The following is a 13416-nucleotide window of genomic DNA, read 5'->3' as shown; positions in this document are numbered from 1 at the left end:
ACATGACATGGTCTGGAAAAGCAAGAGAGGTAGTCAGGCAGGTGAAGCAGCTGAACTCAATCCCTGGATCCTTAAAGCTTGCTCTACAGGATCCCAATAAACTGGATTGGTAACAGGCCTGCGTTTTTAAACATAAGTCTGCCAATAAACACATGAAGCAACTTTACATTGAGTCAAATTACTGGTCAATTAAGGTCAGTATTGTCTGCCGTGATTGGCAGCTGTTCCCCCCTTCCCCAATTTCTGTTTCACTTGCTCCCACAGCCCCCTCCTCAGCAGCTTTTCTCCCATTACTTCTCCCTTGGAGGAAGAATGCCCACTGGGGAATGGAAAACAGAGAGCCATGCTGGGCAGGAGAAGGGTTCACTGCAATCTCCTTTGTGCTTGAAATCTCACCTCCCTCCTGACTTTCACTCAACTGGCTGGCTCGCATTTTAAAAGCACGGGTCTGCTGGCATGAGTGACACACCTTAGCCAATTGCTGCAAAAGGAGGTGCAAGTATCTGAGAAGAAAATGTATTACTTTTTTCTAATAAATATTAGAAAAAGTGCCTCTTAATATAATGTATTAACAACTAGAACAGGGGTCTGCAACCTGTGGCTCTCCAAATGTTCATGGACTACAAATCCCATCAGCCCCTGCCAGCATGGGAATTGTAGTCCATGAACATCTGGAGATCTGCTGGTTGCAGACCCCTGAACGAGAAGGTATCATATAACCAGAGGCGTATGGTTATATGATATGCCTGCAACCTGCAGCTCTCCAGATGTTCATGGATTACAGTTCCCATCAGCTTCTGCCAGCATGGCCAATAATCTGCATATTGCATAATAACAAATTCTCTCCGGGCACGCCCCCTACTGTGCCTGGGGGTGGGGCTCCGCCTCCACGCCACCCCCCTCCCCCGGGCTCCCAGAGCCTGGCAGCCCAGCTTCTGCCCTCCCCTGTGCCCCAAGCCCCGCCCTTAGCCTCAGTTCTTATAAAAGCGCGTCATGGAGGACCGCAGTCTCTTCTGCTCTCCCCAGAGGGGAGGGCAGAAGCCAGGCTCCTGGATCCCGGAAGCCTGGGGAAGGGGTGGTGGTGTCCTCAGGCATCCTTGACCCCACCCACATCAATAACAATGCTGAGAGAACCCGAAGACGATGAAGCAGCAGGACTTCCTGCTGCCTCGTCGTCTTCGCGCTGGACCTAGTCACGTGGGGGGCCAATTTTGCGCCCTCCACATGACCAGGTTAGTGGCACCTGGGGACAAGGGCAGACCCTGGGCAGATAACTACATATAACTGGACAGTTTTGTGTGTACTCCTTGTCTATGGACAGTCATTAAGACAATAAAATCATGATACAATCAATTTATGATCATGGAATTGGTTCTTGAACTTTCTTATAAAATTATTTTCAGTCTCTCTCCTAAATTCAGAAGATCTAGAAACTTAATGGTTCATCCAAAGTTAACCATTTGCTTAACCATAAAGTGTTAAGTGGTTAAGAGGGTAACCTGATCTCATCCGATTCAGAAGCTAAGAAGGGTTGGCCCTGATCAGTATTTGGATGGCAGACCACCAAGGAAGTCCAGGGTCACAAACAGAGGCTGGCAATGGCAAACTTTGAAAGTCTTTGCTTTGAAAACCCTGAATTAGCTGGGATTGGAACTATGGGATCAAGTTGGATTTGACAGATGACAGTATTGTTTGGAAATGAATGAGATTGTGCTTGGTGTTTCACTACAACCATATCACCTTCTTTCTATGGTCTGCTTCTCCAGGCGTCTGCCTGTACTTATGATGACATTGTACAAGTGGCCTCATTCCTGGATGATCAAGACATGGGGATCAGGATTCAGACTCTCAATGCCCTCAAGGCCTTTGCTGGCATCTGGAAGTTTAAAATCAAAAATCAGGTGAATCTTTGCTGCAATCATTGTTCATTTAGATCAGGCTTTTTACTGTTTATAAGAGTTGATTCATACATTCTTGTACATCATTCAATAATGCATATTTCTGTGTCTCACCTTTGGATGACTTACAGCTGAATGTGTGAACTGGGTCTGTTGAAAAGCTTTGGGTCTAAGGGACTGCTGGGAAGTGCTGTGAATGTGATTTGATTTATGACTGCTTTCTGAGAAAACCACGCAGGCACTGAGCGATGAATACACCCCCATGAACTCAACCTTCACACCAAAACAGTTGAATCATGAAAGATCCCCGATTAGGATTTTTCCAGTTTATTTTTTAGAAGCTGATTAGTAGCACCATGTGATTACTTTGAACCCTTTACTCCAATGATTCTTCACTGGTTTAAAGTGCCCCTCTAAAGCTGCCACTTGCTCTGTATAGGGAAAACTAAGTCATGGTTTTGTGCCTTTCTTTTCCCCACAGAGATCTGAAGCTTTGACGGAACATTTGGAAGATGCATGGGAAGAAAGGATTAAACACTCTCCTACCCAGTGACCCCCTCCCCAGTCTTCAAAGCTGCCTCCTGGCACTGCTAATTAGCTTTTATAGAAGTCAAAGATCCCAATCTTTATCTCTTTCATATAAAACTTGTTTTGAATATTAGAAGAAGAGACAATACATTAGAGTGTGGTTTGCGATAACGTGCCAACGCACAGTTCCTATCCCACTGGTCCGTAAGAAGAAAAGAAAAATGAACTTTTCTTTTTATTTAAAAAAAAATCTCAAGCATTTATGTTCTGCACTCTCAGTCCTTCCAGGCTCATGAAGCAGTTAACAGTCATATCAAAGAGAAAATATAATAAAAAGAATTACCTTTTTGTATTGTTAGACAGCAGCAAAGAGGAAGCAGTGTGGGTACAGTTCTAAGCAATGGATTTGGCATCTCTAGAGGGCACAATTTGCTCTCAGAAAATAGGCACGGGTGCTGTTGCAAAAAAGTGCCTCTTCTATGACAAAAGCACTGTATACCACCCACACATACTAGATGCGGAGGTGGGGGATAGGCAAGCTCAGATTGGGGCAGAGCAGAAAGGAAGCCACACTTGCTGCCCTTTTTCTTGCTCCAGTCTGTTTCTGCATTGTTCAGAGGCAGAGAGCACAGCTGGCAAAGGATTTCCTTTAAAAAATCCCACAAAACAAAAGATTTAAAAAATGTCACGATCACGGGCAGTGGTGGGATTCAAATAACTTAACAACTGGTTGATTAACAAGCACCATTTTAACAACCGTTTCTGCCAAAGTGGTGTGAACCTGCTGAATCCCACCACTGATCATGGGATTGGAGAGGTCATGACTTATGCCAGGGGTGTCCAACTCTGATGCCCCAGATGTTCATGGACTACGATTCCCATCAGTCCCTGCCAACATGGCCAATTGAGGACTGATGGGAATCGTAGTCCATGAACATCTGGGGCACCAGAGTTGGACACCCCTGACTTATGCCCTGAATAGACAACATCAGCCTTGGGTGTTCTTTCAGTCACTATCATGTTCAAATGAGTAATGAATGGAGGAAGCCTTTCATTTTCCCAAGTATGAAACATTGCACCCTGAGCTCCTAGAAAATGAAATATTCCCAGAACAAAAGCACTACTGTGTAGGAGGATATATTCAGGTCATGTTGAGCAATTGGGAAATGAATAAGCATTCATTATGCAAAAGGAGAAAAAGGTGCCTATAAAAAAGCCTTTGCAAAGGTTTACATCATTCTGAACTGTCTTGAGCCTGGCTTAGCAGAATTTCAATAGCACAAGGTATAAACAAACAAGATACTAGTTGCAGTTGGTATAGACGTCTGGTTATCCCATGGAACAAAACTATGTCTGTTCTCCAAGACAGTAAGCTCATACAGGATAAATGGTAGAAAATTGCCTTCTGTCGCTTAATCTCTTTAGTTTGTTCTATTCATAGCCATTCAAAAATTTAGACTGTTTTGGTGAGAGGAGGGGTTGAATCTAAGGGAGGAAAGCTATATGAAGGAAGTACAGAGGCAGATGCTGGAAGTCATGAGGAAGAGCAAGTATTAGTTTGCTTTAAGGCTACAAAATCAGTGCTATTTGACCACAGGCCGTGTAACCCCAAATGTCTATTTTGTACACATGAAATCCTATACATTGATTTTAACTAGGATTGCAAATAATATTAATAATAATTGAACAGCAAGGTGGGATCTGAGAAAGGAGGAGACAGCAGGCTGAGAGTGGACACACCACTAAGTTAAGGAAGGGATTATGGGCAGAAACCAGCAATTTGCAGAAGGTCCAATGGAAATGTGGTCTACTTACCAAAAACGTACCATGGGTTTTTTTTAAGGTAAGGGGGAAAGTGAAAAGACCCTGTCTCACCACTGGCATCCTCCTTTTGGCTGCACCTTCTCTTTCCAACTTTGGAGCCACAGCTGCAGTTTGAGGGCAGTTGTCCACTGATTTCCTCTACTCCCCTATTCCCATTTATTTGTATTTAGAAAAAAATCAGTTCTGTCTCTTCGGAGAAATCTATGTGCTGCTCAAACCTGTCCCCTGGGAACCCAGGCCCTGTTATTGTACCCCTTGCACAGGCTCTTGGGCCCTTGCATCTGTCAGCCACCTTCTCCAGTTAATCCAGCCAGATTCTGAGGGCAATTTCACTTTGTAGAGATCCCCTCTACTTGACTTGTGCCTTGCATTTTACGCACAGCTCCTCTAAATGTGTCCCATACTTTGTGAGGTTTGAGATTTATCATATTTGGCAAGTGTTCAGGTTCTGATCTTTTTTTCAAAATGGTGATACATGTCAATTCACCATGCATATGAAGGTTAGAGTAGAAACGCTCATTCTTGCCAAACTGAAGGGTAAAACTAAGTAATATGAATACCTGACCTTGGAAACCATCAAAGAGAAAAGATGGCAAACAAGGTTTTCAGAAGTAAAATTTTGTGCTGGGTTGAATGCCGTGTGTGGTGACATGTATTATTCATGATGCTCAGGAACTGGGTTCAAAACTATCAAATACTTCTCTGATTTGCAGGAATTTGTCCCCAAAATTCTTGAAATGATCGCCAGCTTCTGGGATAACGATATGCACATTGCTGGGTTGAGGCTGCTGAATGGACTGCAGTTGCCAGCTCAAGCTCATTCGCTGCTCAAAAAGCTTATGCCTTCCTTGATGGACATACTGCAGTTGGGGAGTCCTGCGGCCCAGGTAGGGAGACTCTTGCACTATCATCCTTTGAGGTCATCACTGGAAACCAAAACAAGGCATTCAATTGTACTGACAAAATATATTCACATCCTCTCCTCTCTTTTTTAGGTGCAGGTTCTAAAGTTTCTTAGCATGCTAGCCCAGAAGGAAGATCTATTGTACAGCATCATGAACTGCCAGGTAAGAACTACCATCCTGCCTCCACAGACAGGAAAGAGAGCAGCAACAGGCCAAAAAGGAGGGTAAGGCTAGACTAGATTTTAGAAATCTGCTGCAGAAAAGGAGGTGCACTATGAACAACACATTTGTCCTTGCTGGTGTTTGGGATCTGTGGCTGACTGCACTAAAAACATACACACACATGAACCTGCCCTCCTTGGTCTTTCAAGATCAGCAGTGCTCCAGAGGTTTTTCACATCAGCTGTTCTGTGAACTTTTTAACTGGAGATGCTGGGATTGAACCTGGGGATCTTCTGCATGCAATGCAGATGTTCAACCATTGAATAACAGTTGCTCTCTGCTGGCCAGACACTAGATTCCTCCATGCTATGCAAAAGGGGAAGGTACACAACCAAAGCATCAGGACTTTCTTCAGGACATTTCAAGAAGCATAAGAAAAAACTAATTGCAGAGCGCTGTCCTCCTTGATTATAAGCACTATTGTACTTTTGAAAAACCTTGACCTGCCTTTAACAGCCTTGAAGTATAACGAGGCCAGTTACTTACCTAGAATCTGCCTAATCTTGTTGTTGTGTTGTAAAATTATTTTGGTTACTTATAAGTAAATTGCTACTCCAGTGGGAGACAAAATTTTTGAAGTAATTATTGTAGCCTGGTTGGTACAAGTTTTCTTCTTTTCACTTCTGCCAGACACTAGACTCGAGCCATCCATTCTGCCACATGCTGACTCCAGGTTGAGAGGAGATGGGTAATATACAGTGGAGGGTCTCCTCAGGAGATCCAGCCTCCTTCTGCAATTAAGCAGTAGGATCAAACTGAAACTCCCATGAGAGAAAAGGGTCTCAATCATGTAACTAATATTGAGGAGGGGGCGGGGGATTGCCATTGAATCAGCATCATGGATAGGACAGGGAAAAGAGTGTGCAGGCCTCTCAAACGGGGCCAAATCCCACAACTGACACCCAAAGAATCCATGCAGAAGAGGTGGCTTTTTCTGTCCTGCAGCCTTTCAGGGGTCACCAATGGCTATGTGGACTTGGGCAGCTGCCTGAAGTTGTGAGTCATTATGCTGGTCCTGCTGTTGTCCTTTTCTAAGGTGCAAGCTGAATTCCTGAATCTCTTCCAACCTTCCCATCCTGGAAACCTCCTCTTTGAGATGCTGGTGTTTGTGGAACGGCTAAGTGAGGGACGTCTGACTCCACACTACCAGTCAGTGAATTGGCAGTACAATGAGTTGTCCCTTCACGAGGTCCTCTTTGGAGAAGATTCACGTCTGTCTGACTGCCTTCTCTCTCTTATCATTCACCCTGAGGAAGAAGTACAAATCCAGGCCTGCAGGGTCATCTTGAAACTCCAGCTAAGTACAGACACAGAGATATCTATTGTCAGTGAAACTGATTCTAGCCTCAGTAGCTTCCTATTTGACTCTATTGGCAATACTACTGTTGCTGAATCCAGATTGTCTCAGTGTTGAACCCTTGCAGAACTGAAGAGATAAGTAAATTATTTCAATCAGAATAAGGCAAAGATATTAATAAATGGCTCTGGGGAAGAAGTGATGTGGTGTGTCTCTACCAGTTGAAATGGTCTTTTTTAAAAAAACAGGCATTGAAATTATGCCTCCAGGATGATTGCCAGGTTAGTCTATAGCCCAGAAAAAAAACAGCAGAAAGTTTTCTGCACCTAAGAGAATTAATAGGTTTACTGTAATAAGAATTTTCCTAGGCAATGGCTGAAGTGGTAGGCATATCATTTATAAAGATCAACATTGTCTACTCTGACTGACAGCAGTTATCCAGCATCTCAGGAAGAGAGCTTTCACGTTACCTTTTAATTGGAGGTGCCTGTGATTGAGCCTAGACCTTCTGTATGTAAAGCAGATGCTCTACAGCTGACCTACAGTCCCTCACTACTTTTCAGTCTTTCAACTAACTTAGTCAATATGGTGCCTTCAGGATGATTTCTGCTCCCACACTCTTTGAATAATCGGTAGGACCAGTGAAACTGATGGGAATGCATACAGCAGTCATGTTGGCTACGGTGCCTCAAGAGTATACATTCCTATGGCACCTGCACAAGACTGTATTGTTGTGTCTCTTGGTCCCTAAATTGTTTCAGGAGTTGTCAATAAAATCTTCCACCAGGGCTCAAATCAAAAGGAATTAGTTGCTGGAAAATCTAATGGTACACCAGCTCTACAACCAAAATCTGAATGAGTCAATCTCTGTTTCATTAGCAGATCCTACAAAATCTTCCACCCTGTCGGACAGATGCCATAATGCCTATGTCAGTATGATCCTGGCCTCCCAATAAAACAAGAGGGAATTTATACCCCAGTGCCAATTGTTGTAGGTCTGGGGAGGGGGGGGGGGGGCGCAGTTTATTAAATTTAATTACTAATAATAATTAATGATAATAAATCACTGTAGAATTTCTGAAAATTGTTAATAACTTAGTTTTCACAACCCAAATATCAAGCAGAGAGTATACCCATATCAAGACAATTCAGCCAGTGTTTTACATTAGAACATTTATTTCTCAGAGAGAAAATATAGTTTCGGACAGTCAGATTATAGTAGGTAAAATTAGCATTTTTTTTCTTTACAAGCATAGAATTTTATTATCTCTTATACGATCTGATATAAACAGTTCTAGAAAGCAAATAAACTCACTTTCTACAATAAATAGAGCCATCTGTGCTTTACAGCAGATTGACAGGTCACGTTTAGGTCCCATAGCAACAGCAGGATAATTAGCCAATTCAAATCCTTAAAATGCAATCTTAAAAACGTGAAATAAAAGTCAAATGCAAGTTCTTAAAACAGTTATACACAGGTCACAAGTCCACAGCTGAGCTACAACCTGGGAAAAGTGTATGTTGCTTTAAATTAATTACACTGTGTGCATACAAAAGACCCAGCAACATAACTGAGGACTTTAAGAATGGTAACAATTGGCCTGAATAATTTAGAACTGTATTTTACAACTATGTACATAAGTTCCTTCTGTAGCCACACACTTTAGGCATTACTGACTTTAAAAAAAGATTCTTATTCACCTTCTTCATATGTTACAGATATTTTCCATAAAGTGTGGTTGTATATAAGATGTATCCCAATATATAAGGTGTGGTACTTCTAAAAAAAAAGTAGACCACACAGAAATGGCAGTGATTTCCCCCTCCCATTTTTTAAATTTTTTGTTCCACTATCTTTTTAATATGAAAAAATAAAATAATAACATATTAAATTGCAAAGAAAAATGACGATTTATTCAAATTACAATCTTATTCTGCACTTTGGTTCATAATATTTAAAAAGAAAAAATCTAAGGTACATCAGATCTCAATAATGGAGACTCATAGAGCAGGGAAATGGAGAGTGGAGCGCTTATGGGAAAATGAAGTAGGAAACTGCAATATATTAAGGTGAGAAAGGAGACAGAAAACAAAAGATTAGGAAGATTTTCTGGGTAAAGAGGAGTTGTAGTTTGATGCAGATGCCCCTATCCAAAGCTGCACACTTCACTGTACATATGGCACTCAAGGCAAGCAGGGACTGCATCACTCAGATCTGGAAAAAGTTCTGTACATGTAGCTAGGCATGTAACAGCCCCTCCCCCAGTCCCACTATGGGCAATGGAAACAAGTGTGTATATATGTATTACCTTCTCTAAATGGGCAAGAGGTTGATCCTGCATCCAGCAACCATCAAGATTTATGCATCACAGAGAGAGTGATGTGAACGGGGCAGCCACTGCTCAGAGATCTGTAAGCAACGCCTTCACATTGGGTCCATGGATACAGGTTGTTTTCCTCAACTGTTAACTATCAAATGAAGCTGTTGTAGCAAATTAGATGCTTTCTGAAAGACGTTTGAAAACACTGTTTTGCCCAGTTTTAGTAATGTACTGACCAGAAGCTGAAGCTCCCAAATTATTGAACTGAAGTGCAAAAAAAACAAAGCAAAAAAATCCTTACTCCAAAAACTTAATCACACACATTTTAATTTAATAGATATTTCTTTTTCACATTTAAAGCTCTGCAATATAAGCATATATGTGGAAAAGTGAGAACTCACTAAAACATTTTCTTTATATTTTTCTGTTGGTTAGATTGAACCTGAAAACATATAACATATTTAAACCTGGGCATGAGATTAAAAAAACCTAGGTTATAAATGCATAGATGCAGTGAGGCAAATCAAAGCTTTAAAAAATGACATGGGAAAAGCATGATGAATATTACTGTTAATTTGGCACACATGAGTCTTCTATAGTGGGGCTGTTTTCACTGCTGGTGGGCTCCAGAAAATTCTTCAGGACTTGCTGAAGACTGAAAACCCAAGACACCCGGGTGGCTTCAGTTCCACTCAGCAAATGAGTTCAGCTTTCCTTTTCACTTATAACCTGATCTAAGATTCTGACAGGGCCAAGGCATTACAGTACAGCCACTCCTGACATCTTCCGGCTGGTCAGACCACTCCTTTACTTCCTCTTCTGCTGGCTCGTCATTGACAGAAAGAAACCAGACAGACTTTTGGCACATTCCAGGAACTTTACAGGAGCTTTTCCTATAGCTAGGAAAAGTGCATCTCTCCTACGAACATTTAAAAAAACACACAACGGAGTGGAAGAACCCTACTGATCCAACTGATCAGTGCACATCTGCCACAGTTCCTATAGAGGCAGACATTATTATTGGGGTGAAAAGGGAGGGCAGAGCAGGTTGTTTCAGTCCCTACAGATAATTTGGCGTGACAAAAGGATGGTCTCCCCGGACTCGACTCATATGAATCATGGCCCGGTCATAAGCCACCTGGACAGATTTGCGGATGCTGGTTTTCCGTCCTTCCATCATCTTTAGTTTATCCACTGTATCATCTACTCCAAGAGGGAAAACTTTGTCCCGCGGAAGCCACTGCCTGCAGTTTAAGAACAAGTATGAGACATTATTGAGAATGTACAGAATATGTTTTCCATGAGTCTGAGCCTAAGACTGGATTCAGACATTGCTATAAACTACAGATGGGAAACTAGTCTCCAAAACTGCACACACCATCCTAACTATTCAAAATGCACACACATTTGGCACCAAGGGGAGCAAAAGGGGTAAAGGGGTAAACATTTGCATTATTATTTATTTTAACTAGAAAGGAAGCTCTTAAGACACATCAGTGTTTCTGCTGAACAGAATGTGACATGTATGCTCTTCAAAAAGAAAGTTGTGCAATGATTTTGCCTCACATGGCCACAAGAAAATCTTGACATCAACCACTCAAGGAAGGAAGGTTTGCCCCCCTGGCTACACTCTCCAGGATTCCCCCCAGCCCCCCAATACTTTTCTAGTGTTTTAAGGCTTGAATTTCAACACATAAAAGGAAGAGGGCAATTTTTGGCAACCCCTGCTTTTGTGAAAGCCCAAAACACTCCCCTGTCTTGCTCCTGGGGGAAGTAGTTGGGGATGGGGACTCAGAGGTATTCTGTGGGAGTGGGGAATGGGCAAAAATCACTCTTAACATCTGTAGAAATTCTAGGCAGGGTTCAAGCCTGTATTCGCATCAGTAAGTTAATCAAAATAACTTCCTGACACTCTATAGAATAAAAAAAAGTTTTTCCCTTTCATCTGTTCCCATTCACTCACCATGTCCTCTTGTTATCAAAGAAAAGGACAAGGAAAAGCTTTTCTCCAGCTTCTGCCTGTTTCTGCTCCCCGAGCTTCAATACTTCCAGAGGGGGAACGGGGATTGGGACTCCGTTGTGAAGGAGCCCCTCTCGGGGCATCTCAGGATCAATTATCTGCAAATACAGACAAACAACAGCTGTAAGATTCTGGAGACTCACAACTAACCACAGAGCTTAAAAATTCAGTCTAAAAACACAGGCCTATTTTGTAGAGCCTGAGGACACTGGGATGTCTGTGTGTGTGTGTGGGGGGGGGGGGATAAGCATGTAATCTATGGTGGTGAAATGGGATTTCTTGATTTAAAATGCAATTAAACTAACATGTTTGAGCATTTACACAGAGCATCCAAGCATTTACATTGGATGTAGTACAGAGCCAAGAGAATTATAAAAAGAAATGTGTTAGTGGGAGCAAAGCAAAACATTACTAATTATTTAATATGCACAGCAAGGCAGAGCCTAGAGATGTTATGACTAGAAGTCTTTTAAGCAAAAAAAATCAGTAAAAGCCTGGAACAACTGTGCAGCGATCACAGCTTATTTGTACTCTACATTTCAATTTGTCCAACCTTGTAATTTAAAGTAACATGGAAGAAAACACGCAAGGCAAAGATATTTTCTGTCTGACGTCCCTCCGCCCACCTCTTCTAACCCTCCAGCTGTCAAAAGAACATTTGATATCCCTTTCTCTATTTTCTAGTACTGAACTAATTCTACAATAGGTCAAGTATATTATTTTTGTAAAATCATTATTTAGGACAACTAATATTTTATGAAAGTGCAGGAACATGCCCAAGAACCCATGCCCAAGTTTAGGAACAGTGCCATCCAGATGACCCAGTTTTTTCTCATGCTAAATAGTTTCATTCAGCTGCAAGTTATTGATTCCTGGCTAGCCCTCCTAATTTATATTTACTGGATCAAAATTATACCCACCATTTTCACTGCCAGACCAATGACAGTTTAGTGGCCTGACAGATAATAAAGCAGTCAGTTTTGGCAGACATAATGGGCCACAACTTTCCCCCCATCAAACAGACATGTCATTTTTCAAAAATAGACAAAATGACAATGTACATGAGATGATATTATTTGAACAGCTACTTGCATCCACATTTCCAAACACAGAAAGATAAGCTCTGATAACATAGTTTAACTAATTTATGTCTGCAATCCTGGGAATTGGCCTCATAGAATATTCCTGGGAGTAAGCCTCATAGTTTAAAATGAGACCTGTTTCCAAGTAGCTTGTTTAGGATTGCTCCCTGTGATTAATCTGAAAAGAAACACCTGAATGCCTTAGTGAAGGCTGGCAAGAACTTGTGATCTATATAGAAGATTACAGGCAGAAACTCTTAGCTGAGATAATGTGGCCTCCACCATCACCAAAGATGAAACAACCTGTATACAGTTGTGTGATTGGTGTTTGGAACATGCTGCCACAGGAGGTTGTGATGGCCACTAACCTGGATAGCTTTAAAAAGGGCTTGGACAGATTTATGGAGGAGAAGTCGATTTATGGCTACCAATCTTGATCCTCCTTGATCTCAGATTGCGAATGCCTTAGCAGACCAGGTGCTCAGGAGCAGCAGCAGCAGCAGAAGGCCATTGCTTTCACCTCCTGCATGTGAGCTCCCAAAGGCACCTGGTGGGCCACTGCGAGTAGCAGAGTGCTGGACTAGATGGACTCTGGTCTGATCCAGCAGGCTAGTTCTTATGTTCTTGCATTGTGCAAGGGGTTGGATGAGATGATCCTTGAGATCCTTTGGGCTCTTCAGAGCAAGGGCAGAAGCGGACGGGTTCGCTAGCCCTCCAACACAGCCATTTTCTCCAGGGGAACTGATAACTATTGTCTGGAGATTAGTTGCAACAGTGGGAGCTCTCCAGGCCCCACCTGGACATTAGTAATCTAATCATAGATGAGCAATACTGGATTAGACCAGTAGTCCATCCAGTCCAACATCCTGTTTCACACAACCACCATCCAGTCACTCCGGAAGGGAGTGCATGACTTCGTCCAAGAACGTCTTCTTTTCTCGACTAACTGAATTAAAATATAAGCACGAGATACTAGGCCAACAGTGTGTTGTCCACAGAAAGAAGGCAGTCTGCAAATCAAGGATACATACCAGTGCAGGGTAAGAAGGATAGCCACGACACTTTGCCCACACAAGCTCCAGTGGTTCTAGTTCAGTTTGCTCCTCAAAGGACATCAATAGATTTCTACCTAAGAAGTCACAATAAAACAGACTTAGAAACTTCCTTGAAAGGAGCTGGAATCCACGGCTTAAGTGTTATGAGCATGAAGGTGAGGATCATCCTATCCAAGGTATCACTTCTGCTCTGAATTTCAACATAAATAATGAACAAAATAGGGATTTACAAGCAATCACAAGGGAAAGATACACAATTAGGAA

General features: G+C 42.2%; 2 protein-coding genes across 8 annotated transcripts in view; one reads left to right on the top strand and one right to left on the bottom strand.

Moving 5' to 3' along the window:
- The window catches only part of ARMC12 (armadillo repeat containing 12), a 37081-nt gene extending 30209 nt beyond the window's left edge, over nt 1–6872 (top strand). For both annotated transcript variants that reach the window (XM_048497116.1, XM_048497115.1), the window contains 4 exons: nt 1767–1901; nt 4964–5137; nt 5246–5317; nt 6414–6872. In XM_048497116.1, the coding sequence (XP_048353073.1) occupies nt 1767–1901; nt 4964–5137; nt 5246–5317; nt 6414–6791 (759 nt within the window). In that variant the 3' untranslated portion in view covers nt 6792–6872. The remainder of the gene's footprint in view (nt 1–1766; nt 1902–4963; nt 5138–5245; nt 5318–6413) is intronic.
- A 960-nt stretch (nt 6873–7832) lies between these two features.
- The window catches only part of BRPF3 (bromodomain and PHD finger containing 3), a 48102-nt gene continuing 42518 nt past the window's right edge, over nt 7833–13416 (bottom strand). For all 6 annotated transcript variants that reach the window (XM_048497109.1, XM_048497110.1, XM_048497111.1 and 3 more), the window contains 3 exons: nt 13129–13226; nt 10959–11113; nt 7833–10239 (listed from right to left, as the gene is read on the bottom strand). In XM_048497109.1, coding sequence (XP_048353066.1) covers nt 10056–10239; nt 10959–11113; nt 13129–13226 — 437 coding nt within the window. In that variant the 3' untranslated portion in view covers nt 7833–10055. The remainder of the gene's footprint in view (nt 10240–10958; nt 11114–13128; nt 13227–13416) is intronic.

This window comes from Sphaerodactylus townsendi, linkage group LG05, assembly GCF_021028975.2.
Source record: "Sphaerodactylus townsendi isolate TG3544 linkage group LG05, MPM_Stown_v2.3, whole genome shotgun sequence".
In the NCBI taxonomy this organism is placed as follows: Eukaryota; Metazoa; Chordata; class Lepidosauria; order Squamata; family Sphaerodactylidae; genus Sphaerodactylus; species Sphaerodactylus townsendi.
Note: the sequence above shows the minus strand (reverse complement) of the source record. Positions and strands in the feature narration are given on the sequence as shown.